The sequence below is a fragment of the Triticum urartu genome, chromosome 7 (assembly GCF_003073215.2).
Source record: "Triticum urartu cultivar G1812 chromosome 7, Tu2.1, whole genome shotgun sequence".
Classification (NCBI taxonomy): domain Eukaryota; kingdom Viridiplantae; phylum Streptophyta; class Magnoliopsida; order Poales; family Poaceae; genus Triticum; species Triticum urartu.
In genome coordinates, this window is record NC_053028.1 from 452,486,087 (window position 1) to 452,512,751 (window position 26,665).

Here is a 26,665-nt window from a genome sequence, read left to right on the forward strand (position 1 = left end):
TCGCCAATCCTCCGGCAGTCTCCCACTTCAGCGTCCATGGCCCTAGACTCAAGCGCGAGGATTTCGAAGGTGTGCCCGAGGTCGTCTCCGCTCAGAAAGACCTCGTCCTCCTCCGCCTGGCCCTCACCTTTGGCCCAAGAATTCGAAGCGGCACCCCTGGATCGCCTGATCGTGTGCTCCACGACTACTTCGTCTACGAGGCCCGCCGTGGCATGGCGTCGCTGAAACTCATCCCGGTTCTTTATACTTACTATAAACCAATGTCTATCTGCATCGTGCCCAGTGACGACGGGGAATTCCTCATCGCCGCTTTCCTCTGTACGAATCACGTCTTCGAAGAGGACCGCTGCGTCTTCTCGTCCAAGACGGGGAAGTGGAGCAGCTGTGAACGTTTGGAACTCAAGATACCTCCGGAGATCAACTATCACGACCTGCCCAGGCCAACCGACAAAGTGATCCTGCTCGGAGGAGGCGAGGTGGGCTTGGTCGACCTCCGGCGGGGCATCAAAATCTGCAACGTGCTGGACGCGGACCCAGTCTTCCGTCTCATACCGCTACCCAAGGCTGAATTCTTCCATGACAATGACAATTGGGACGACTCGCAGCTGATCCGGGATGTCGTCGTCTGCGATGGCTTCATCCAGCTTGTCGAGATAGATCGCCGTTTCAGGCAGGTGCTTGGCGTGAACGATAAAAAGAAGAGCCGCAAGAAGATGACCAGCGATTTTGACAAGAATACAGATATTATCTACGACTCGGAGGTCCTCCACCGCAATCATGCCCGTCCGGAACTCATTCCTGTCCCTGATGGCTGGAAGATCCGGACATGTTACAGGCACAAATCCTGGGACTATTGGCTTAAGGGGCACGTTGTTGATGTTGATGGCTCGTTTGATCATGTGCCCGAGCTGTCGGATGGTGGTGCCGGAAAATATGCATTAAGGGACCTCGCGACAGCTTACCCGGCCCTGAGCGTTGTTCCTTCGGAAGATGTTGTTTACCTCACGTCCAAGGTGAAGTCTGATGACACCAAGGCCTGGATGGTTGCTCTTCACCTCAGAAGCAAGACGCTGGAGGCACTTGGACCATATTCTGCAAGTTATTTCAAACGGCCCAAGTTCCTTGTCTGTGCTTTTTCCGAATATCTGAATACACCTCCAAATCAGGTTCCCGCGTAACGTTGTTCCATGAACTTTTCCTCACAATAATACGGATTTATATTTTCCAAGCTCTACTTGACCTGATGACATGCCTCTCTCTCTCTCTCAATAGGGCTCAACTTTTTTAACTGAATACTGTACATTTATACTGAATTTACTGTCTCCATAGATATACACTTAGCGCTCCAAAATATATTTGTGATGTGCCTAATGGCTTCTGCGTTACATAAATTCCTGTTAGCACTTAGGCACTTAGCAGTAGTAAGTCTGACTTTGTCATCATCAGAGTTCTCAGAAATAAACCAAGCTTAAAGCTATTTCCGTTCCAGATTACATATTGCCCTGTTTTATCCGAGCGTCTTCATCGTTATGGCTGGGTCAGGTGTACAATACAATATTTCTATTTGTCGATTTGTTTTATCCTGGCGTAGTGCTCAGTGCGCGCGGATTTGTTTTTCTCTGGTTTTGAGTTTTTTCACAGACGAGGCCCTTTGTGTGATTAAATATAAACTGAGGGATTTTTTGTGACAGAACCTGCCACGTCAGCCCCTACCAGAAAGGCCCCGCTGGTTAGTTTCCCCGCCAATACGTGTTTATACGCCGTTTAGTCCGTTCTGCAGCGGCTCGCCCCCGACTTGATACAGACTCGTAAAAATTATCAAAGTTGATTCCAATCCACACATATTGCCTCAATTATGGTACTTTCATGCAATTAACTCTCATTTCGGCATTGCATCCACCCACACGTTGCTTTCACGCCTTGTGAGCTAAGGGCCATGGAGATGGTTCATTCCTAGCAAGCAAGCTACATACTGATCCAGAGAATTCTTTCTCTCCTCGCGCACACTCGCATCTGTAGTCATGGTGAAAGGGATGCTGTTGTACGAGATGGCCGCGGTGATACTGCTGTTGTTGCTACCAGGGACGAAGCCAGAAATCCCACATAGAGGGGGCCAATGGAAAATATCAAACATTGGAGGGGCCGAAACACGAGAACTAAGAGATTTTGTGTTGATAATGTTAGAACTATAGGGGTGATTTTAGCACAATTTTTTTTGGGGAGGGGGAGGGGGCAATGGCCCCAGCACGCCCCTTGGCTCCCTCACTTGCTGCTGCTGACCCCGACAGCCGCCAGAGGTGCGCACGACACGGCCGACCCCATCAGAGCTTCGCGCGATGCTTGGCGGAGTGGATACCACTTCGACACGGCCAACCCCATCAGAGCTTCACGCGATGCTTGGCGGAGTGGATACCACTTCCAGCCGCGAAGCCACTGGATGAACGATCCAAACGGTATGCACATCGATCTCTTGTTCTTTTCGGCACACACCATCGTTCGGCCCCTAGTTCTTCCTGGAGTTGGATCTGCTCCGTACACCTATCAACCACATTGCACAACCATCCACTAAAAGTCTAGTAATGAACTCCATCCTTCAAGAATCCTTTAAGAATTGATCTAGGGCTGAGGGGGCAGCGCCCCCCCCCCTCCTCCCCCACAGTGATGATTTGTGTTTTGCGCACATTCCACCGATCTCGAGGACGATCCCCAGTCCCGGCCTATTTCTTTGCTGCTGCAAAAAAACTTGATTGCAACTGGAGTACATAGGAAAATGTGACCAGATTCTGAATAAAATTCACAAGTTCATCCACGAGTGCAAAAAACCTTGATCGCAACTACTCTGGACTACTCAGCTTCCTTGAACCTTTCGATCTCCATCAACCGAGAGATACTTGGACCATATACTGCAAGTTATTTCAAACGGCCCAAGTTCCTTGTCTGTGCATTTTCCGAAGGGAAATCTTTGTTTTTGCCACTCTAGCTTTTGCCAATTTTGTTTATGCCACTCTAGAATTTGACATTTCTGTCCAATCCTGCATTTTGTAACATGTCATTTGCATTAATAAAGCAAGAAAAGTTGGGCCAACAAAAACTTTTGCATTATTTTGCTTTTATTTTGGAGTTGGTTTTCTCTCTGTGATTTTTTCAAGTGCTCTTTAAAGTCAACTACTTCACCTTTTGTACTTCATCTCCTTGCCCCAAACTTCTGCCCAATGATCATGCCATGTGTATAGTACAATATAGTATTTTCTTACAAAAATAATTTGGCCAAATAGTATTTTCAAAAATTAGTTTTCCAAAAACCCCTGGATTGAGGTTTGCACTGCAAGTACCTGATTTGGGGTATGAAAAATATTTCAAAAGGTATATTTGAAACCTATTAGATATAGGATTCCCATAAACCCCAAAAATATAATTTTAAAAGTTATTTTCCTATTTTATTTAAAATCTTTTTCTAAAGGCCAGAAATGGTCTTTAATAGGGAAAAATTATTTTATTATTTTAAAAATATTTGCCAAAAATCAGGGAAACTCAGTGGGCATATATTTCCCATATATAAGAGTTTCAACACATGGTCATGTTCAAAATATTGGACAAAACCTCCCAAAACCATTTCTTCCCATTTCAAGGATTTGAAATATTTCTACAGGAAATATTTCCATAAAAATCCAAGAAAAATCCAGCAAGTCACAAATTCATATTGTGATGATCTTGAAAAGCCTCACTTCAATCAAGGTCATTTTGGTCCACCAAAATGCCCCATAACCCTTTCTGTTCAGAACCTAATTTGAGCAAGTTTGTACTACCAACTTTCTCCCCTTAACCCCAACTTTTGTGAGCATGTTCACATGACCAAATGAGGCCACTACACCAAGTAGTGCATCAAGGAGAAGTGTTATGCTCAACTAGATCTACACAAGTCTATTTCTGCTCATTTCTAGGGTTTACAAAAGTTGCATTGGCAACTTTGCCCAAATAAGCTCCAAATTGGTGAGAGGACCTAATTATATGTGTCATTTCACCCTGTGGAGTCTCATGGCAATTGGAAATCATTTGCTTGCCAAAACCTTTATCAAACACCTTCTGCCACTTTTCAAAAATCACCATTTTGACCACTAAAACTATTCTCCTTGAGCTCAACTTTTTTACCACAGCTCCTCCTAGTCCCATTTCACCTCCAGTAACAATGGAAAATCCACAGCTCCATTATTGGATGGGTGAAACCACCTCTTTCTCTCTCTGGACAGCCCATTTCTCCCTCTTCTTCTACCTCTCTCCTCTCCTACTGGCCATCCAGAGCATCCAATGCCTCTCCCTACTTCTTTACTCCACCCTTGAGCTACTGGACACGGTTGGCCGCTCCCACAAGGCATAGAAAATGCCATGCCGGCCATTTGGGCGCTCTGGAGCGCGCTACAGTGCGCTCCCGTACTGTAGCCGCCCTCTGCCCGACGCCTCCGACCACCTCGGGCCTTCCCCGCGCGCCTGCCGATGCGCCTCGGCGTCCGCAGCACGCTACGCGGTCGGCCCCCTCCTCTCTCCTCCTCCTCGCGCCTCCGTGCTAGCAAACACCGGCCGCCCGAGCATGCCAATGGCGCGGCTCACACGCGCGCACCTCTGACCTCTCCCCACTCCCTCTCTCTGTCCCTCCCAACGTAGTCGACGTCCAGGAACACCCCAGACATGTCCACGCGCGTCCCCGTGACCCACAGCAACGGCAACAACCTCGCCGGCGCACGGGTCTATGGTGAGCCGTGGCTCGCCTACTTAAAGGCCTCCCCGAGCCCCCCTCTCCTCACCACTCACTCTCTCACTCCCCTAAACACCCCCCTACACCAGTCACCCCTCTCCAGATGAGCCCGAGCTCGAGATCGAGCTCGAGCTCCGCCCGCCTCGGGTCGCCGTCGATCCCACGGTACAGGCCTCCCCTGCTCCTCCTCTGCCTCGATCTGGAACCCCCGAGCACCCCTGACCACCTCGTCGCCGGTAAACCCCTACACTCCGCCGCAACCGCCTCCACCTCCACCCGAACGGCGACTCCGCCCTGAGCAAGCTCGTGCCCTCGCCCGACCTCGCCGTTGACCTACATCGTCGCCGGTGAGCTCGCCGCCCTCTCTGACCCAGGGTTGACGACAACGGCCGTGGGGCCCGTCCGTCAGCCTCATGCCCTGACGCCTGGGCCCCGCCCGTCAGGTTTGAACCTGGCGCGCGCGTGCACCAGTGCGTTGGGCCGCCTCTCTGGCTGGGCCTGCTGCCCTGCGGCTGTTCTGGCCCAGCAGGCACAGGGCCCTTTTCTTTTTCTTTTTCTGTCACTTTTCCAAAAATTCCACAGGATAAAATATATGTCCAAATAAATTAATTCCAATTCCTAAATTCCCAAAATATTGCAACCTATTAATGTTGCAACTTTCATCAATCCAACAACCTTTCTTTCACTGTAAATATTTAAATGTGATTTTAAGCATTTAAATATGCCTTTGTAAATCCATTTCTCCTATTCTGCTACTCCAAATCCAAAACTAGGAATTTTCTCCTTCTTAGTTTTCCACCTAGTATTTTACAAAAATGAGTTGACATTTTTCTGAGCACTTTGGTTTTTCTGTTTTATTATTGCCTTATTTTCTCGTTATTATTTTGCGACGATAGATTGCGTTGCTGACGAAGGAGTTGGACCAGAAGACTTTGAAGACCCAGAAGACTTTGTTGAGCCAGGCAAGCAGCCCTTTGACCATGTCTATGAAACCCTTTTTATGCATGTCATATAGCACCATATTGTTGTTGCAACGGAATCATGATGAGGCGGTAACCACTTTGATGGGTTGCCTCTGTTACTTCCTCGTTGATACTTGCATTCTGCATGACCCTACCTCCTTATGAGGGTTATGCCGGTGGAAGTAGATAGGTTGCTAAAGTAGTGCTACGCAAAAAGGGACGGGAATATGCATAGTGATGGAGACAAAGTATTTTCAAAAGACTTTTCGAAAACCCCATCGGGTGCCACTTATGCCCGGGGGAGATGATGAGTTGGGTAGCCACTTGATGACGAAGTGGTGTACCGAGGCAAGTGTGTGTTGTTTTCAAAACGGATTGGTTTAAGTTGCGACCGTTATTCCAACCTTACATGCGCAACCACTCTACCCTTGTATGGGAAAGGGCATTATTGATTACCTAGGCCGATACTAGCTTGGAGCCCGCATTACTAGTGACGGGGGAGATTTGGTGCTCTCTCTTGGGACGGGGTCGTGCGAGGTAGGGCGGCCATGACTGTCTTCACAGGGCACCGGACACACCGTTGGTACCCTGTGCTTGTGGTATGTGATGAAAATGGGAGCGAGGCTCCACAATTTTAAGATGTGAAATGTTGGGCACGGGGGTTACTGCCAATCGAGTGGACTCTATGTTAGTGTCGTCTAGGGAAAGATAGTGATCGGGTGCTTACCCCGGGTACTTGAGATACCGCGGGTCGTGGATGACACGGAAGTTCCCCGGATCTTGTGGGTAAAGTGTGCAACCTCTGCAGAGTGTAAAACTATTCGAATAGCCGTGTCCACGGTCAAGGACAGTTGGGTAACCGCTCTTGGGCTACGTCCACATGTTTACAAACCAGTGTGTGTGTTTGGATAAGTGGAAGAACTACTTGGGTCAAGTCAAAGGACTTGACATGATTGAGTTGGGTTGATGCCCACTCTATTTATGTTGATATCTGTAACCTTCCTCATGGTTAATTGAATTCTCCGGATGCATGCCTTACAAGTTGTTGAACATGTCATTGCACTCAAAACTAGCTTTCCACAAAAATTTACCTATATCATGCATTATTGTACCTTGAACCAAAACATGGGTTGCTTGCGAGTACATTCAAAGTACTCATTGGCTTGCCACTGGTTATTTAATTGGCCAGGCATGGAAGAACAGGAGTTCGAAGAAGAGTTCTTTGGAGACGAATATGCGAACTAGGACGTTTCCCAGTCAGAATGCCTGTAGGGTTAAGGCAGATGGCATGGGTTCTACTCATCGACGAAGATTTCCGCTGCTTGTGTTTCATTTGATGTTCAGCCCTTAAGGCTTTATCAATGTAAGACTTGACCATAATGGTCATAATTTGTGTGAGACGGTATGTATGGATGTAAGACTCTTGTTATTCAGGTTCTGTGTGTTCAGTGAGCATTGATCTTTGAGATCACTGTACACGTGCATTCGGTGATCTCGACTTATGAGTCGGGGTCCCCACAATTTCACTTTTGCCACTCTTAGCTTTTGATAATATATCACTTTTGCCATTCAGTGGCAAAAGCAAAATTTTCAGAGTGGTAATTGTGATACATTGTCAAAAGCTAAAAGTGGCAAAAGTGAAATGAAAAATTATCGGTTTTGCCATGGAATGGCATTTGTGATGTATTGTCAAAAGCAAAGAGTGGCAAAAGTGAGATGTCAAATTCTAGAGTGGCATAAGCAACATTGGCAAAAGCTAGAGTGGCAAAAGCAAAGTTTTCCCTTCTCCGAATATCTGAATGCACCTCCAAATCAGCTTCCCGTGTAACATTGTTCCATGAACTTGTTCTCACAATAATACGGATTTATATATTCCAAGTTCTCCATTATTTACTTGACCTGATGACATGCCTCTCTGCACCAATAGGGCTCAACTTTTTAAACTGAATATTGTACATCTATACTGAATTTAGTGTCTCCTTGTATTGGCTGAAACAATTTGTGATGTGCCATAGATACACGAGCAGTTTTAGCATGTTCCCTCTTACACCCTCTTTTCACATGAGAGGTAAGAGTACGTAGTAGATCTGAGCCGTTGATCACATTAATTAGTGGTTGGATTAATTTTTAACTTCTTACCTTATATGTAAAAAGAAGGGGTAAGAGGGAGCATGTTAAAATTTGCCATAGATATACACTTAGGTGCTCACTCGCTCACAAATATATTTGTGATGTGCTAATTGGTTTCTGCAGTACAGGATATGCTCCTCCTCTTGAGAACACAATTTGCATTCCTGTCAGCAGTAGTAAATTGGGTAGCCGGATATCTGGATTTGTCATCATACACGAGAGATTCAGAATTCTCAGAAATAAACCAAGCTTGAAGCTATTTTCAGATTACATATTGCCATGTTTTGTCCTAGCTTCGTCATCGTTATGGGCTGGGTCCGGTGTACAATACAATATTTTAATCTGTCGATCGATTGCCATGTTAGCAATCCATTAGGGAACAAACCATCCTAAACTTGGCCTGCTTATAGCAGCTGACTACGGCATGTGTAAAGGAAACACTCAAGGGATCCCTTGCGTGCTGTGTAGGCCGACTGTGTCCAAAAAGAGAAGCGGCATGCGTACCTGTCAACCAACACGTTGCCGCAGTTAAATCTCTCTTTAGGGTCCCTTGCCTCCAAAGTATGGCATCCCATTGCATGGACCGCCTATTTCCTCCCTTACCAAGTTACCAAGTCACAGTGAGCTCCAAGCATCCAGAGAGTAACAACCGAACACAGTGTCAAAATTGTGCTTGTGTGCGTGACATAGAAATTAGAAAAGGAGAGATGGCGACGACGGACTGGGGCCCAATCGTCGTGGCGGTGGTGCTGTTCATCCTGCTGTCGCCGGGGTTCCTGTTCCAGCTGCCGGCGAGGGTGAGGGTGGTGGAGTTCGGCAACATGGGCACTAGCGGCTTCTCCATCCTCGTCCACGCCATCCTCTACTTCTGCTTGCTCACCATCGCGGTTGTGGCCATCGGAGTGCATGTGTATGCCTCCAAACCCGGTCCAGTAGGGTAACTATGTGCCTACTCTCCGGTCATTCATGGGGTGCTTTTTTGTTTGAACAGGGGCAGGGGCTCCAAGGCCCCAGAAGCTGCCAATCATGGGGTGCTGTGTTGGTGTTGGATTCCTTTGATTTGTTTGCCTGTCTTTCTATCTTTTGGACACAGAACTAAGTGAGAAATGAAAATTATGTATGTATAAATCGTGTGTTTATAAAGATGACATGCATGATGCATCCACGAAATTTGAGCAAATTGGTTCCTATTGATTTTTCTTCGCACTCGAGGTCGGAGAACCAGTCTATTTCTTAGGAGCCCCCGTGAAGAGTTGAGCGCTCCTTTCTTCAATGGTGTTCGGTGTCATGTCACGTCGACAACCCTTCTTCCCTTTGCCTGTGTCTGATGTTCAAAATTTGGGATTGTTCCGTTTGGTCTATTGACATGTCTGCCAACCTGTCGATTCAATTGGCGAACCAAAGCAAAAAATAACGCCCGAGCTTATGAAACGTCGTCCCTAGACTCTAATCCCCTTGGCTCTCGCGTCGCCCGCCACAGGCGATACAAGAGTGACCTGACCCCAGCCCTACCGTCACCCCTCCCCCTCCTCTCACATGCATGCCGTCTTGCGAAGGTATCGTTGCAAGGGGGAGGGTGGTGTTCTGGCTCACAGTCCTCCCTAGAGGTGTCATTCAAGGGAAGGGTGGGGGGTTTTGGACCCGCTGCGAGGTGTTTTGTGGCGCCGGCGGTGCTCCGCTCTCCGGAACGTCGGCAATGTTGTTGGCAAGTTGGTTCTTCTATAATGATTCATCGGCTCTCTGCCCTGTTTGCCTCTAGATTATCGGTCGATGGACGGTTTCCGCATGTTGTGCCACGATTTGGGCGTAGGGGACATCTGGATCTCCCCTTCGACATTGGCCCGAGTCGATGGGCATCTGAATCGACGTTTTCTCCATGCGGTCCAGATCCTCTCGTCTAGCTTGGTTGTTTTTCTACCGGATGTTGTTGCTCTGTTGTTTGAGTTTGCATCAGGCCCTCCAGCGGTTTGATTCAGGTTTCGTTGTGGTGGTCCCTTCTAATTGTTGCTTTGCTTTGTAGTTCTTGATCGTGAGCGAGCTTCGCCTGCTATCTTTCATTTTTTATCAAGCTCCATTGTATCTTAGCCGGTTGATCGCTTCATTAGTTTGGAGTTGGGCATTTATGCTTTGCTCTAGAAAAACAACGCATGCACCATATGATCGAAGCCATGGGAAAAGAGAAGCACCAATTGGAGAACCGATGAGACCTACATTGAGTGTACCATGACCCAACCGTCATCAGATGTAGCCATGCCCCTAGAAGGCCTCCTCCAACATGGGTAGGTAGAGCGATAGGGAACTGTGGACGACACCTCCACACACCCCAATGGTGGCTTCGCTCTATCCCCGGGCAACATCAAAATCCCAACAAAGCGACACGGGTTCCCTCACGGCTAGGCTTAGATCAAACCATCGCTCACGACCAACGGACAAGTGGGATGCACAACAAAAACAAATTTTTGTGTCTTGAAGTCATGTTTTGAGTTTCGAATATAGCCTTTGGCCCCCTCCGAACATCTAAAATTTGTGTTTTGCCTCCCTGAAAATCATGTCTAGCTTCGCCACTACTAGTGTACAATATATTTTTTGCTGTTGAAGTTGAAGGCTGTACTTCGTCTTGGGTAAATCAAGTTGGATATATACACCTATTAACATGTTGAATTTTCTTGTGTGTTTTTAGCTGCTAGCTACTCATGTTGAATTTAGGTTAACCATATTGACCTTTTCAAGTTGCATACTTGATACACAAGCTCGTTTACCAAAATCTAAGTTAATTAAAATGACGTATGTATTTACTGTGTTTAAAAAGAAACAATTAACAGGCTCCTTTGAAGTCAAATACACAAATCAAGTAGGCTGTAATTTTTGAAAACATTGTGTTTGACTTGCAAATTTGAGATGTCTTGGCTATTGGCACCTTGTCAAATCGCATTGATGATCCACCTCGTTCACCCAAACTAACAATATGTCCATTATACTTTAACAAGTACTGCCTTCATTCACTCTTATAAGTTTTTTTTGCGGGTGAAAACTTGTATTACTCAATCACAAGATCCTTACAATCATCAAAAGCTAAAGACAAAGCAACTTCAGGGCCAGACCCTAACCAAGTCATGGTTCTGCCCTCATCTCTAGCAAACTTAGCTAAATTATCACTAACATTATTCTGAGTTATAAGATGTTCTAACTTTTTTAAACCGGATGTATATAGATGCATTTGGTGTGTTTATTTACTCATTTCAGTTCATATTAGTCCATATTAAAATATCCAAAACACCTTATAACGGTGAATGGAGGGAGCACAAGTTAAAGCTGAATTTTACATAACTCGCCCGCAAAAACAGTCACCAGCAATTTGGCATGAATTAGTTAGAGAATAATAGTACTCCTTTTTTTGTGTTCCAAATTAGGGACATGGAAAATAAAATATTATAACACAAAGAGAAGCATCCACGAGGGGAAATACCCAATCGATCTTGGGTCCCATTTGCACCTGATTTGAAAGTAACAATTTATAAATTGCAAAGTAAGTGAAAAATTCTAAAACTTTTGGAACAAGAATAGTATAGTTATATACTCGTGTTAAAAGTTCCTTGAAGGAATGACTTTTATGGACTCTAGGACAAAAAGACAAAATGAATAAAAAAGAGTATGAATAGTAACATTTTAATAGTGTCGATTTTGTTTTTGTGTTGCCTAGAATGCCATGGAATTCATTCCTTCGTAAAAAATGCACACGAATATAACGCTATGCTATTCTTGTTTCCAAGAAGTTTCAGAAATTTTTGACTAATTTTGTAAAATTTAATTTTCGACCCAAAGATCCGCGTGAAAAGCCCATATTATCATATACCCCAACGAGCCCAGTGGTTATCCAGATCGGCCCATAGAGCCGACTCCGCGACCACCCCATTCCTCTTGCTGGTCCCCGTCCGAGTCGCCGGAAACGTGAACTCGCCAGAAACCAGCGTGCCGGCGCCGCCGCTTCCGGATCCGGCCCAGCCGCGGACCGGGGCGGCCAGGCGGAGGCCTCTCGGCTCCCCTGACAATCGATCCCGCTGATGGGGATGGTGGTCGAGAGGGAGGAGTGGGTGCTCACCCCCCTCGCTTACCCGCTCATCTCCGCCGCATCACTCGCCGCCGTCCTCCTCCTCCCACACTTCTCCCGGCCACACGCCGCCGTAGTCACCCCTTCCTCGCCCTCTCCCTTTGACGTGGGCACCACGCCCTTCCTCCGCTTCCGCCGCGCCTTCCTTCTCCTCTTCTGCCTTGCATCCGGTAAGCAGCACCACCCATGCCCCCCTGCACTTTGTAGAGTTGACGAGGGCGGCTCTAGTGATGTTTTCTATTGCTGTGTAGTGGCGGAGGGGATCCAGTCGGTGTTCGGGGAGGATGAGTTCGTGCGGTGCGGGTTCGGCAGGGAGCAGATGGCCGCGCGCCTTGCCGCGGCCACGGCCGCCGCGCTCTTTCTCGGCGGTGCATCTGGCGTTGTCTCTGACAAATTGTGAGTTCTCCATTTGGATCATTTGTTTACATCGAATGGTGAAACATTTTCTGTAAATTGTTTCATGTGCATAGCCTGCATATGTGAGTTGTATAGCATTGCAACTCAGAACAGTCTCAACCACATTCCAATGTTTAAATAGAACATAATCCTGGCAACCAGTTTCTATCTTGGTAGGTGCCTGTTTATAGAACTCTGTTTCGACTCTAGAAATTCTATGCTGTTTTGTTCAGTAGAGTAGAGTATTAGACTGACTGATTCCATATTAGAGTTATGTTTCTATCGATCAAGTTCAAGGGTCCATATTAAAGTTATATTTCTTCATTTATGTTATGTCCCACCTCACAAAAGCCTGTGGAATGAGATATAGAATAACTGTATAAGTAACCTGTTTATTAAGTATATGTGCGCCCCTTTAGCACTATATTTGTTACTCATCCATTCTGCTTTAAGATGTTCTTCCAACAAATATGAACTGTAAAATGGTATACGAAGTTCAAAAACTTAAAGTGTCACGTGAGAATGTTGATAATACAGAGAGTAGGCCATACTACCAAGGACATTTATAACTTGGTATGATTAAGTGCTTCTTTAAACCGGTATAATTAATTGTTTGTATAGCATACCTCTGTGTATATTTCTGTTCCACATCAGTTGGTCTGTGTTACTGTTTGATAATATGTTATGATTTTCTGTTATGTGCATCTCCATGGATTTCAGGCCCATTAGATAACTAGATCTTCTCTCTCCCTATTAATATCGTGTAAAACGAGAACCTATTTTTATTGTTCTAATCGGTATATACATTTGTTTACTAAAATTCATAGAGGACCACAGAATGCTTGCATATTCTACTGGATGCTTCAGCTTGCAGTGGGTGGCTTGAAGAGTTTCAGTGGGCTTCGTTGTGCATGGGTCAACAATTTCATTTTGGCTCTTGCATCCTCAATGTTCTGCTTCTGTTTTGAGACATGGATTGTGCTGGAGCATGAGAAGGTTTGTGTTTGCATAGACATTTTCTGTTGCTATTTCTGCCTTCATCAATGGTGTCCCAGTTTTAACCATTTTAGGCCGAATTTTCAGCAAGGCCAGAAGCAAGATTCGCTGTTTGATACCTTCTGGCTGATGACATTCTTTGAATCAATATCCCTTGTTGGAAGTCAAGGAATCACAAACTTATTGCTTGATGATGATAACAAAGGAATCTTGCTTCCGTATACGTTTGCAGCCTTAGTATCAATAATAGGAATATTGTATATCAGAAAAGCACCAAGTATCAGTACCGCCCATCATGCATCTGTCATTGGAAGCTACCAAAAATCATTTTTTGCTCATGTCCTCAGAGGTGAGTGGTGAGTATACCATCCTGTTTATTTTTTCATGCTTTCTGTATCATTTTTGTTAATGGATCTTTAATACTGTTAGCAAGGTAATGTCCTCGAATAGCTAAAGGATGAAGTAGATAGAGGTATGAAATGTCCTGTCATTGTCTTGTGGCTTTGCGTTTGAGGCTATTGAGATTCCTGTATTATTATCCTTAACAATATGATACTTTTTGGGTTTCTTGGACTATGCTTGGATTAGGAGCTGTGATAGTTGAATAAGAAAGCAGTTGTGAATTTATGATGTGAACAATGGAACTTTTGTTGTTATCCCCCGGAGTTTACAGCTAATTGTGAACTAATGAATAGAAAACTCACCTCTTATCATCTGGTCAAGCTTCTTCGGTGCCTGCACTTTTCACTTTCATCTCTGACAAGAATCTCCTGCTTGTTTCAGACAAAAGAGTGCTGATTCTGGTCTTAGCTCAAGCAAGTGTCCAGTTCTCTGTATCAGCCTTTTGGTTCCTCTGGGCACCAACGATAGTGGTATGAGTTTGTACCTTAGTTTTTTCTGCTATCTTTCCTTATGTTGTTGTGCTTGATCAGGGTTTGATTGAAGACCGAAGTCACACTTATACACTCACAGATCTGTTAATGTAACAGGCTGACGGAAGGGATGCTCCTCTGTCACTAATCTACCCATGTTTCCTGGTCTCGAGAATGCTTGGAAGTGCTGCTGTTCCATGGTTTTATGGAGCCATGGCTCCTTTCCAGAACGAGGATAGCCTGACAACAGCATACATTGCCGCTGGGCTTGCTTTGTCAGTTGTGGCTTATGATTACCAGGTACACCATAATGACCGTGTATATCTGCAAGCCAACATACATCTACAGTTTAAAGTTTGTGTCGTGAGTCTAATGAGTCTTGTTTCTTTCGACAGGAGATTGGAACACTGGTGATACTGTTCTGCATCTTCCATGCGTCCATGGGCTTTATTTTACCTTTGCTGGCCAGATTTAGGACAATGTAAGTGAAATGGTTTCGATAAATTTCAGATTGAAGCCCACTTTGTTAGAGCTCTATTTACATGGTTGACACTGCTGAAGGTACCTTCCAAATGAACTACGTGGGGGCATGATGAGCTTTTCCCTAGCACTGGGAAATGCACCTATGTTCATTTTCCTAATACAGGTAGCCCTTTCTTGGCGGTAAATGTTAATGTGCCGCATGTTTACACGGTGGCATGTTTACACAGTGGTTGACAGCACTCCTTTATTTTCTGTGTGCAGGGCGCCTACCATGGGAACATCGCAAATTCAACCATTCTAGGTCTTGCAGCCTGTGGCCTTTTGTCTGCCGGGGGCTGCATTCATATGCTGCGGCGGTGGAGAAAACACACCCGCCAAAACGTGCGCAGTCTATAGGATGATGATAAACTACAATACCGGCTTGGAAGGTGTTATGTTTGTAGCATGCTCATTTTTCCTCGGCTTTTGACCATTGGATCCTCACGGTTAATTAGCATTGTCTATGCCCTGATCAATGGTGCAGCATACCAGAAAGTAGGTGTATGAAATGTTTTCTCTGTGTTAAAAAGACACATTATTCAAATCGACGTCGACCGTATCCTGTAGACACGTAAAGAGGCTGCATTTTCGCCGCATAAATACTGTGATGATGTAAATGTTATGGTAGAGTCGTTTTTGTACTCTTTTCCGTGAAGCTAAATTCCAGTTGCAAATGGGACTCATAGATTACAAAGTTGGTGCTTGTCCTCGACAATGTAATGTACCAGCACACTTGTTAGCTGGTTATGGCTCAAGGGCAATGATCAATGGCCAGTGTTTGTGGCTGTCTGATCTCCCCATAGATGTATCTGGTGCTGTGGCCGGTGATATTGCCGCGACCACTATTTAATGGAATGCATGGTGTTTCTCGTAAAAAAAAATCGTTTTTGTACTAGAACGTACCCTTGTGCCTTGTAAAGACCATTGCAAATATTTCTTCTCTTATAATCTAAAAGAGTCCCTCTCCACGTAGTATGCCTGACGCTTCAGGATTATTGGTCCCTGAATCTTTTCACCACCGAACTTTGCAGTGAATCGTACCCTGAGAACCTTTAACCTTTGTTTATCGTTTGTGATTGCGTTGGTCGGCTGGGATTGAAAAGTGGGAATCGTATCTGCTCGTCCCTAGCCCCTATAAAGATGAGCAGATACTGTCATGTACACAGAAGCATATGTTAAGTGCTAACAAATCCGATTCGCAGACCACCGTATCTTCTCCGTCCACGACCAAAGATATCTCCCTCTCCGTGTGTTCCCAGCCTAGCCCGGAAGCTGCAGTCGTGTTTACCTTGCAAATTTGACGCAAGTCAGTTCATTTCCATGGAGAGCAGAAAAATTCCTCGAGTGCCAAACGGAACCTCAGGCATGTTCAACACGAACCCTTAAATCGCCCGCAAACGATTGAACCGAGCTGTCCGGACACACTTTATCATCCATCCAAGAAAACACTCCTGAGGGCTGGCCAGCCTTTTCGGGTTGTGCGGCTCGACGGCGGTCTACGTGCCGGCGTCCGGTGCACTCGATCGGCCAACGTGTTTTCCCTGCGGCACAGGATCATCAGTACGCTAATGCGCGTACGGGTCGAGGTGAGGACGGTCAATGTCGACGTGCGAGTGACTTCGGGCTTAAGCCTTCTGGTTCTAGACTTCTAGGGCACATGGAGGCCAAGTGAGCTGAACCTGCTGTGATGCCACGCCACGAAGCAACGGTCAGCTCGCACCGACGGAGTGAATCGGAACGGTGTCCAGATTTGTCGCTTCTTCCCTTCTCGATTCGATCTGTTGCTGCACGAAATGCATCGATCGTGGTTTTGAAATATCCGCACGGTCTCTACTCTCTAGGAATATGGTTTAACGGTGAGTTGAGCTTTCAGGTACACGTGTTTGCAGCAAGCGGTAATTTCTTACAATAGAAAAATCAAGGTATCATCAATCTATAAAGGTAATGGCGTTCTGCAACAGGGTAAATTTCTGCGACACGAATACAATTCCGCTTGTGTCTCAACAATACCAGCAAGGATGTCAACCTTGCTGGCCTTGCTAACTATACAAGTTAACTAAAAGATAAAGTAGTAAATAATATTTTTTGTATCGTCAAAATAAAAATATAACTACTTTTAAAAAATAATATATATATATATATATATATATAACTAGAAATGAAAGTATAGGTAAAAATTACTGCAAGTTGAGTTTTATTATGCTAAAAACTGGATTGGGTTTCATAGGTTCATCCGGTGTATCTCTCCAATGCATAGAAATGCGGCAAAATGACATAGTCAAGTGAAAAAAATGCAGAATGAAATATATCATGCCACGTTATATGTGATGTGTTCATATTATATAGGCAGTACGTCATAGATCAAGACATTCTCTGCATCAATAGCTAATAATCCGTTCATAGGTCATTCATATGAATCATTTCAGTCCTCATACAAGCATTTATCCTTAGTGACAATAATACAACACAAGTTTTTTTCACTTTCTGACACTTCAATACTTTATTTGCAAGATTAAACCCAACTAATGAACATCATTCCCAGTATGTATTATCTATCTAAACTGACCAAGACTAAAACGTGCAACTAAAGAGAATTATGCACCTATAAATTAGACATAAAGTATCCTTAAATCTAAAATAATAATTCATCAAATGGCCAACATCACCCTAGAGTTTATATCATATTAACATAATCATGTAGGCCAACTTATTTGGTTATTGTATTGACCTTCAAAATGGTGATATTACATCTTGGCTACTATCATAACGTGTAGCCCAGGGGATGGACTAGTCACAACACATCTAGGCACGCGAGGTCGACGTTGGTGAAGATGGAGATGAATTCCCACTTTGACAGAGTAAAGGAAGATTGCCTCGGAACTTGAAGTGGCGATGGCGAAAAAATGGCCAATAACTCTAAGGAAAGTTTTGGGGCTATAGAATGACATCGGGCATTGGAGGCAAGAGGGCGTTGGGGTGCGTAGGTACTGGGCCTTGGCCGCAATGCCTCTTCAGGCATCCTAAGTTATTTCAATTGTTTTTGAATTTTTGGGGGCTCTAGTGATATTTTATTTCCTGAAATTAAAAACAACATAAAACGGGAACTTGCACTAGGCACACCATTAATAAGTTATATTAGTTCCTATTTTTTTTTAAACATTGCACAACCGAAGGACGAAGCATAAAAAATTACAGATGCGTTGGATGTATCAACCGTCAAGTGGTAGACTCATGACACGCACCTCACATATTATTCCTGGGTGACGTGGTAGAAAATTTTGATTCATAGCTATTGTAGCCTACATGTTCCCCGAAAGTATTTTGATGTAGAAAACTAAGCACACTGGTCTTCCGACCATGTCCATCACGACAATCATATGGGGTTGATCGTAGAGCTAGCAAAGGGAAGGTTAGGGCCTCTTTGATTTGCATGGATTTTTTAAATGCCTTAATAGGAAAAACGCATGAATGGAATGTCATGCCATATTTAGTGCTACATATTTTTTTATGGATGCTTGACTATATGGAAGAAAAATATGGGATTTTAAACAAGAGGTTGGAGTGGATGATTTTTTTTCTATAAAATCTAGGGCAAATGAATCCTAAGAGTAATTCCTATGGATTGTCATTAAGAATAAACACTAAGGATCATATTCCTCCACTTCTTTTGGGCCTCATTGATTCACATGATTTTGAAATCGCGGGATTACAATCTTAGTAGGCAAAATTTCTAAGGATTACAATCCTCCAAAATTCCTGGGAGAGTCGGTTGAATCAAAGAAACCCTTAGAAATCTTGTGAGGATACTCGGGATTAAAAAAACATAAAAATAGAGAAAACGTATGAATATGGTAGGATTGCATGTACTCCCTCCATTCCTAGATATTTGTCTTTCTACATATTTCAACAAGTGACTACATACAGAGCAAAATGAATGAATCTACACTTTAAAATATGTCTATACTAGCAAGATGCTCGTGCGTTGCACAGAACATCAAGATCTCGTGGGAGAAAAGGATGAACGAGGAAAGGTCTTATCTGCAAATGTGGAAAGGAGTGCGGTTAAATTGTCATAGTTTCCTTCCTATAAGTTAGATATAGATTGGACGACCTATATTGCAAGATGGTAGGCACACCATCATCACCAACTCTGCTTTTTATAAGAGTAGATAGATACATACGTATGTGGTAGTCCATTTGAAATCTCTAAAAAGACTTATATTTAGGAACAGAGAGAGTACAAAATAGAAAATTTTGGAAACACATGAATTTGCATAATTGTATGTTTGATTCACAGGAATAAGAAAAACACATGAATCCCATAAAGTAGTCAAATTATAAGGTTAGTGCATATGCGAAGGTAAGATTAAGTCAATATGTGCTAGTTATGGCCTTTGTCTTGGTCTTTGTGTATAGGAATTTGAAGAAGATGTTGGAGTGGATTGTAAAATTCCTTTGTTTCTTCTGTGAAACCCAAACCAATGAAAAAATCTCTTAGTTTTTCCTGTGGTCCATTCTGTTAAATCAATTGGATGAATAGTGTAACCATAAACATGTTTTACCTTCACTTTTACTTCGTCCAGGTTTATTGGGCTACCTCATATTTTAGGTCAATCTTTGACCATCTTATGACTAACAAAATATGAATTATACGCTATAAAAAATATAATGTTGGATTGACGAGCTCATGGCGGAGCCCGCATGGGCGGAGGGGAGCTCGGCCAAGGCGGCGAAGCCCCAATCTTTCGACACTCTGGGCGACGTGGGCTCGCACGCGGGGCGGGTGCCGATTCTACAAGATGCGGTGGGTCCACTATGGGCCACATAGCTTCGAGGGAAAGAGAAAAAAAATTAAGAGGAGCTAGCCAGGGAGAAGATTTTTATAAACAAAGAAGTGAAACTATTTGAGAAACAAAGAGGCTGCCAACACCCTTATATAGACCAAAAATGTTAGTGCTGGCGTGGTCCGAAGGAGTTTTTTCACACTATAATTTTTGTGACATACTGTATATTTTACATTTTGTTAAATTTTTTCTTCGAAACGGAGGCAAAAAAATTGCCTCATCGATTAATTAAGAAGAAGAGAATTGCCCGGGTGGAGGTAATTTTGGAGCGATTCAGTTTCACTAGAGAAAGAGAGACGTGAGAACATATTGAGCACCACCGATGAGCTATAGCGTTGAAGACAGACAGGTCGCCGACTGAGCCCATAACTCGGTCCACTCAGCAACGTGCGCCCAAGTGTCCAACACCAGAACGTGGATGCATTTTCCGTGGACCATACATAGGTCAGTCGAGGTCACGCAGCATGCATGCATGTGCCGCAACTGGAACAGTGGCCGTGGCCGCCCAAAACCGCACACGAAGGCATGGTTGCGCCGGCCAAAGATGTTCAACGTGCACACGCATGGTTCTCAAGGCAGTAATATAGGCACGTGATGTGATGTTCATTCGTCCATGTAGATTTTTCCTTCGCAAAATTGGCTCTTGCACACAGCGCACTCGGCTGACATGCGGGGACACATGAGTTGTTTGTGTCAACCAACATCGCTGAGGAAGTGAGGACGGCCGAAGAACCGACCGACCGACCTACCGATGTTCCAATTCCCCGCTCGTCCCGCTTCATCTCTCATATTTGCAAAATCGATACATGTACATTATATCAAGGCAAGCAGAATTATTTTTACAGGTCGCGATAACCTATGCCGGATCAAGTGTCAATTCCAGCGTGTGTTGGCGTGCCGTCCAATCCACTTGTGTTAATCAGACCAGCGTACGCATGACTAGCAGCTTTATTTGTTTCATCATGTGGCAATTTGGAATTGTAATGATAAACCCCATCACGTACTCCTACGTACGTAGGGAGTGGAGACGCACACTTGGGCGTATTGAGATTCCGTGGCTCCGGAGAAGGCGATGGAGCAGTCGCCATTTGCTAGCTTTGCTTCGTCCTGTGCACTAGCTGACAGCTATATTAGCCTAATCTATGTACCAACTGAGCAAGGGGGACAGGGTAGATCGAGAATTCGAGATTCGCTCCCGGCTCCATGGATGGAGCGGCCATTTGTGGACAGATGATGCCCATGGACTAGTTTAATCGCAGGACTAATTAAGTGCTCTTCTCCTAATCTGCTGGAGGAATTAAGAGTAAGTAGGAGTATCAGGCAAAAAGATATGGCAGGTGGATGATTAGTTCATCACTAGTAGCAGTACTACCCAGCAGCAGCGCCGCACGTGGGAACGGGACGGGAAGGCGCAATTAGCGGTTGAGTTAACTCGGTGCCACCAGCTTTGGGAGGGAGGCAGTACTACCAGTGGTGCTACTAGCTAGCAAGCAGGCAAGAAAGCAGGCGATCGCATTCGATGAGGAGGACACGGCAGGCCAGATCGGGGAACCCGATGCTGAAATCCGAATAGTGATGGCGCAGCAGCAGCAGCACGAGAAGAAGAAAGTGGAAGAAAGAGTGGTGGTACGGAGGAGGTGCATGCACCTTGCGAAACAGGGGACGGATTCGCCCGTGGTTTTGCCGCGGGAGCTGATCCTGAGTGGGACGGGGACGGGGCCGGTCCGGTCCGGTCCATCGTCGCGGTGGCACGACCCACCGCCACATGATGAATGGACGAACGAACGAACGATAGTATCTCTCGCTCTCCCGATGCCCATCTGCGTTCTCCTTCTCTTGCCTGCTGACAGATGCATGCACCGGCTTGCTTGCTTGCTGGTGCGGACAGTACCAATGATGCCCTACCGCTTGGGCTGGGTCGGGTCGGGTCGGGTCGACCACCCGCCTTTGTGAACAAAAACATGAACGCTTGTTGGGGGACGTGAGAATTTTACCAGATTGTCCGCCGCGTTCGTTTCACTAGTGGGACTGGAGAGGTTTTTAACACTAACCCTTTTATCTATTCTTTTCGCATGAGAGCTGAGAAGAATATACTCCCCCGTCTCGAAAAGCTTGTCTTAGATTTGTCTAGTCTAACACAAATTTCTCGACACGGAGGTAATACGATAAATCAAACTAGTTGATTTCATTAAGTAGTAGGTCTGAGTAACTTTTACCTTCTTATCACTCATGTCAAAAGGAAGGGTAAAAGGGACCATGACTAAAAGCATGATGATGTTTGCAGTCCGTTCCATAAGAAAAATAGAATGCATTTTCAGAACCTACATTTTCAAAATAGCGCTTAATGATTTTTAACCATCGTGAATTCAAGAGATCATGTTGTAAGCTATATGAGCACGATAATTATTCTTCTTGAATCTCAATATACAGTTTCAGTTTTTTCCTCCCGTGGAAGACAAACGCCGATTAGGGTTTGAGCGTCTGTTGCGATCTCATCCGTTCCTTGTCTCAGGTCGCGTCAGCCGAGGCGAGGGGACCTTGAGTCCTTCTAAACATGCTCAAAAGTCCACATTACTAGTATTCGGCATAATTGGTAAGCTATTTCAAAACCAATAATCAATAAAAAAAAGTCATGGAGCTGGACTTGTTTATGTCTCGCAGATGCGTTAATGCGGATGTGATAAGTTTATGTTAGTGTATGGTGTTTTGAATTGGTATGATTATTAATTTTTGTCTTTGGACTGTTTCTATGGTATTTTGGTGAAGATTTTGTGATTCAACTTTTGTAAGGTCATTCCATTTCATTTACGTTCAATGCTCATCATGTTTCATCCTTTTGGAGGAGTCACACGCATGGTTTTTTTTAGAGCATTTGAAGTTAGGCAAGTTTATGCATGTATGTGTGTGGCCGTGCCACTACTCAGTGGCGTAGCTATGTTGAGGGCAGGGGGCTGCCCCCCCCCCCCCCCCCACGCCCCCCGCCGCCTTGGATAATTTCTGAAGAAAAAGATTTAAATAGGGCTTAGATTGGAATTTGTTTAGCATTTGCGCCCCCCCCCAATAAACTAGTGATTTGTGTTTCGCCCCCCATGGATTGTCGGCTAGCTCCGCCACTGCCACTACTCCGATATAGTTGCAGTGTCTTTACTGTAGTTTCGGAGAACGGCTATGCAAGATATTTTGTTGTAATTCTTAGTTATATATTCCCTTCGTCCGAAATTACTTGTCACAAAATTGGTTATATCTATATGTATTTTAGTTGTAGACACACATTCATTTCCGCGACAAGTAATTTGGGATTAAAGGAGTAACAAATATTCTCTATTTTGACTTATGATCCAAATTATTGTATATATAACTAGTATCGAGTTTGAATAAGGTTACAAATGATTCCGTGATTCTTGTATTACCCATGTAAATCGTAGCCAAAATAAGATTAGCGACAACATAGCTAAATTTGCTCGTTCAGAAGGTAGAACCATGACTTCATGACTTGGTTTGGTCCAGGTCCTTCGGTTGCTATGAAGCTAACTACGATTGATTGTAAGGATCTTGTGAGTTGAGTAATACAATATTTCACATTGGAAAAAAAAGATTCCAAGAGAAGTTCTTATTTTTCATTAAGAAAATATAGTTTCCCTTTTACGGACGTGGATGGTGCCGCTGGCCAAGTGGCCAAATGTGCCACATGGCCATCCATGGCGTACCGCTAGCTGGTTCATCCCCCCTCTCCGGTATCCAAGGAGAGCGACGGAGTATATATTGGCCTCGCCGGCTCGCCGCAAAGCTAACAACCACTCCAAGTCCAGCCCAATCGCGTCGCAACAATCCATCTTCCCCGCTTCCGTTCCGTTCCAGTCCACACATCCAGGTCGTACGCCGCCGCGTCCAGCCGGGTGGATCTCCGAGCAAGCGGCATTGCTGGGAGTAGATGCGAGACGCCGTCCTGCTCCGGTGCGACGCCACCATGGCCGGCTACGCCGCCGGTTCCACCTCTTACGGCAGCAGCAGCGGCAGCGGCAGGAGGAGCGGCCGGTACTTTCCGGCTCCGGCGGCGACTGCCAAGCAACGCCGCGCGCCGGCTCCGGCCGGGAGCGGCCGGAAGACCGACGGAGGAGGAGGGTACTTCGGGCCGGAGGCGGCGGTCGTGCTGGCGCTGATGACGGCGGCGCTGCTGGTGCTGCCGCTTCTGCTGCCCCCGCTGCCGCCGCCGCCGCCGCTGTTCTTGTTCGTGCCGGTGGCCATCCTGGCCGTGCTGCTCCTGCTCGTGCTCCTGCCCTCCGACGCCAGGGGCCTCCGCGTCGCGCCATCCTACTTGTAGCCAGCTAGCATAGCATTTGTAAATCAAATCGTGCGCTCGCTCTCTCGCTCGCCGTCGTCCTCCTCGCCGCTGCCTTGTACATGTAATTAGCTATCGCGGGGTTCGTTTTTTTTCTTGGAGACTAGTTGATGGAGATTTTGCTCGGACTAATTAATTAATTTCTTGCTGGAAAAAAAGTGTCTCCGGAAGAGTAGAGTTGTACGTAGTATCTCTGAATTTTAACCACAAGACAGTCAGGATTATCTCTGAATTCTAGTCTGATCTTCGTTGAGGGAAGGAAGAGAAATCAAAGGCATCTACGAAAATTTTGTGAAGAACACGGCTCTATCGGAAGTGATGCTTCGTTGCGTTCCACTTGTGGGGTTGTCTGACTAATCTCTCGTGGAGAAACACAAACACCAGCTAGGAAAGACGAGGATTAACGCTTGCTTGAGCCAATGGTCAAGTAGCCAAACAATGATACTCTTCCGAAAATTCAAAACAGGTGGTGACACCGAAGGGGCAGATTTCTCTCCCACCGTTGCCGAGTCGCCGCCGGCGAGTTGCTCTTCTGAAAATTCAAAGATGCGGAGTACAGTATAATACACGGAAGGGGGCAAATCTCTGCGTCTCCAGTTGCCTTCCCGCCGCCGCGAACGCTACATTTTGCCTCGTTGGCTCATTGCTCAGTCCAACATGACCGGCACAAAAACCGTTGCCAAGTCGCCGCCGGAGCTCATCGTTCCGGCGTTGACAACCCCCGGCGGCACCCTCCCGCTCTCCTCCATTGACAAGGCAGCCGGCAGCGCCGGCTTGGTTAACCTCATCCAGGTCTTTGCCCCGCCCTCGTTCACCGCCGCTCGTATGAGCCAGGGCGCCGCCGCGGCCATGGCAGCGATGCGCGACGGGCTCGCGAGGGCTCTCGTGCCGTACTACCCGGTGGCCGGCCGCGTCGCCCCGAGCGGCCTTGCGGTGGACTGTACTGGCGAGGGCGTCTGGTTCGTGGAGGCCGCCGCGAGCTGCGCGCTTGCCGACGTGGACGGCCTCGGTTGCTGCCCGCTGCTCATCCCCGGGGAGCTCCTCCTCCCGCGCCCTCCCCCCGGCGAGAAGCTCGACGGCCTCATCCTCATGGTCCAGGCGACTAGGTTCACCTGCGGTGGTTTCGCCGTCGGGATCAGCTTCAGCCACGCGGTGTTCGACGGCCAGGGCGCGGCGCAGTTCCTCACGGCGGTGGGGGAGCTAGCGCGGGGGCTCCAGGCGCCGTCAGTGATTCCGGTGTGGGACCACGACGCGATCCCGGACCCTCCCAGCCCGCCGCCGCCTCAGCTCACGGAGTTCAGGCTCGTGACCCAGGTGGCCGACATCTCGGCGGAGAGCATCGCGCGCGTGAAGGACGACTTCAAGCAGGCTGCCGCAACATCAACGGGGGAGGTGTGCTCCACCTTTGACGCGCTGACGGCCGTGGTGTTCAAGTGCCGCGCGCTGGCGCTGGCGTCGGCGCTCCCTGACGACGCCGATGTCCGGATCGCCTTCGCCGCCGGCACGCGGCACCTGCTCCGCGGCGTGCTGCCAGCGGTGGACGGCTACTACGGCAACTGCGTGTACCTGGCGTGCGTCACTAGGGCAGGCAAGGCCGTCCGGGAGGCGTCGCTGGCGGAGGTCGTCGGCGCGGTACGGGAGGCGAAGGAGGCGGTCCCCGCGCGGTTCGCCGGCTGGATGCGCGGCGTCGATCACTACGACGTGCCGCTGGACTACAGCACGGTGACGGTGTCAGACTGGAGCCGCGTCGGCTTCGACGAGGTGGACTACGGCTTCGGCGCGCCAGGGTACGTGTTCCCGCTCAACGACCACGTCAACTTCGTCGCGTCTCTCAACTACGTCAGGCCGCCGGCGCCCAGGCGTGGGGGCATCCGGGTGGTGCTCCGCTGCGTCGAGGAGCCTCACGCCGCTGCCTTCGCTGTCGAGCTCGCCAAGTTCGCCTAAATGCAACGGACGCCCCATTTTGGGAGCAAAAAATGGAGAGGCAGCCTGCATTTCGATGCTGCACACCATCAACAGTGTATATATACAACACCATAAGAATTATGAAACGGAGGGAATTGCAATTTGGTTGCAGTTAAGCATCACATAGTTGGTTCAAAGATCTACACACTCAGATTTCTAGGTACATTTTGTATACGGTGCGGCCATCTTTTTTCTTTCGAATTGTGCATGGCAATACACCTATAACGTTGTGTTCGGATGTCTGTATTGGAGACCTCTGTATTGAATTGGTTTCAATTCCAATTCGGGGAGGAAACTATAATGAACATGGATACGAATTCACATGTTCGGATGCTCATGGAATTGGGCCATGGAATCGCAATACCAAATCATGTTCGGATGACAAACTATGAAATTGCATATGCTTTGTGTTTTATGCATCAAATCAAAATGAACAGGTTCTAATCAAAATGCACAATCTACAGTCACATAACCATGTTCTTCCCCTAAGCAGCAAAACCTGCAAAAATGAACAGGTGGTTAGTAAATTCATGGGAACATGGACAACAGGGGAAGAACAGAACAAGGGAACAGGAGAAACTTGGCTAGGTAAGGGGAAAAAAAAGAGAAAGAAGGGGATCCATGGGAGGGGAAGAAGAACATGGAAGAGGAGGTCAGGAGGGGGAAGAAGATGGCACGGTAGGGGAGTCAGCGAGATGGCCAAGATGGAAGGCGCGCCGGCCAGCGAGATGGTCGGGATGGAGGGGTTGTGCCGGCCAGATGCAGTCGCGGCGCCGCCTCG

General features: G+C 46.5%; 3 protein-coding genes across 3 annotated transcripts; all 3 read left to right on the forward strand.

The window, feature by feature from the left end:
* The first annotated feature begins 8,428 nt into the window (after positions 1–8,428).
* On the forward strand, positions 8,429–9,006 carry LOC125523966. The gene has a single exon (XM_048689035.1). The coding sequence runs from the start codon at positions 8,550–8,552 to the stop codon at positions 8,781–8,783; it is 234 nt and encodes a 77-aa protein (XP_048544992.1). The 5' UTR covers positions 8,429–8,549; the 3' UTR covers positions 8,784–9,006.
* A 2,710-nt stretch (positions 9,007–11,716) lies between these two features.
* Positions 11,717–15,432, forward strand: LOC125521682 (molybdate-anion transporter). The gene is made up of 9 exons (XM_048686737.1): positions 11,717–12,120; positions 12,202–12,346; positions 13,174–13,342; positions 13,430–13,691; positions 14,126–14,214; positions 14,332–14,514; positions 14,610–14,695; positions 14,776–14,860; positions 14,959–15,432. Exons 1-9 carry the CDS (start codon positions 11,904–11,906, stop codon positions 15,091–15,093), a joined length of 1,371 nt encoding a protein of 456 aa, XP_048542694.1. The 5' UTR covers positions 11,717–11,903; the 3' UTR covers positions 15,094–15,432.
* An 8,859-nt stretch (positions 15,433–24,291) lies between these two features.
* On the forward strand, positions 24,292–26,245 carry LOC125521396 (acyl transferase 4-like). Its single transcript, XM_048686454.1, has one exon. The coding sequence runs from the start codon at positions 24,577–24,579 to the stop codon at positions 25,861–25,863; it is 1,287 nt and encodes a 428-aa protein (XP_048542411.1). The 5' UTR covers positions 24,292–24,576; the 3' UTR covers positions 25,864–26,245.
* Positions 26,246–26,665: the final 420 nt, after the last annotated feature.

Bases quoted from the DNA above. Each gene is read 5' to 3' on its own strand.
- LOC125523966 (XM_048689035.1), top strand. From the start codon at position 8,550: ATGGCGACGACGGACTGGGGCCCAATCGTCGTGGCGGTGGTGCTGTTC.
- LOC125521682 (XM_048686737.1), top strand. From the start codon at position 11,904: ATGGGGATGGTGGTCGAGAGGGAGGAGTGGGTGCTCACCCCCCTCGCT. The intron at 12,347-13,173 runs GTGAGTTCTCCA...TAAAATTCATAG, and splicing joins GGCGTTGTCTCTGACAAATT to AGGACCACAGAATGCTTGCA. The intron at 14,215-14,331 runs GTATGAGTTTGT...TTAATGTAACAG, and splicing joins TCTGGGCACCAACGATAGTG to GCTGACGGAAGGGATGCTCC.
- LOC125521396 (XM_048686454.1), top strand. From the start codon at position 24,577: ATGACCGGCACAAAAACCGTTGCCAAGTCGCCGCCGGAGCTCATCGTT.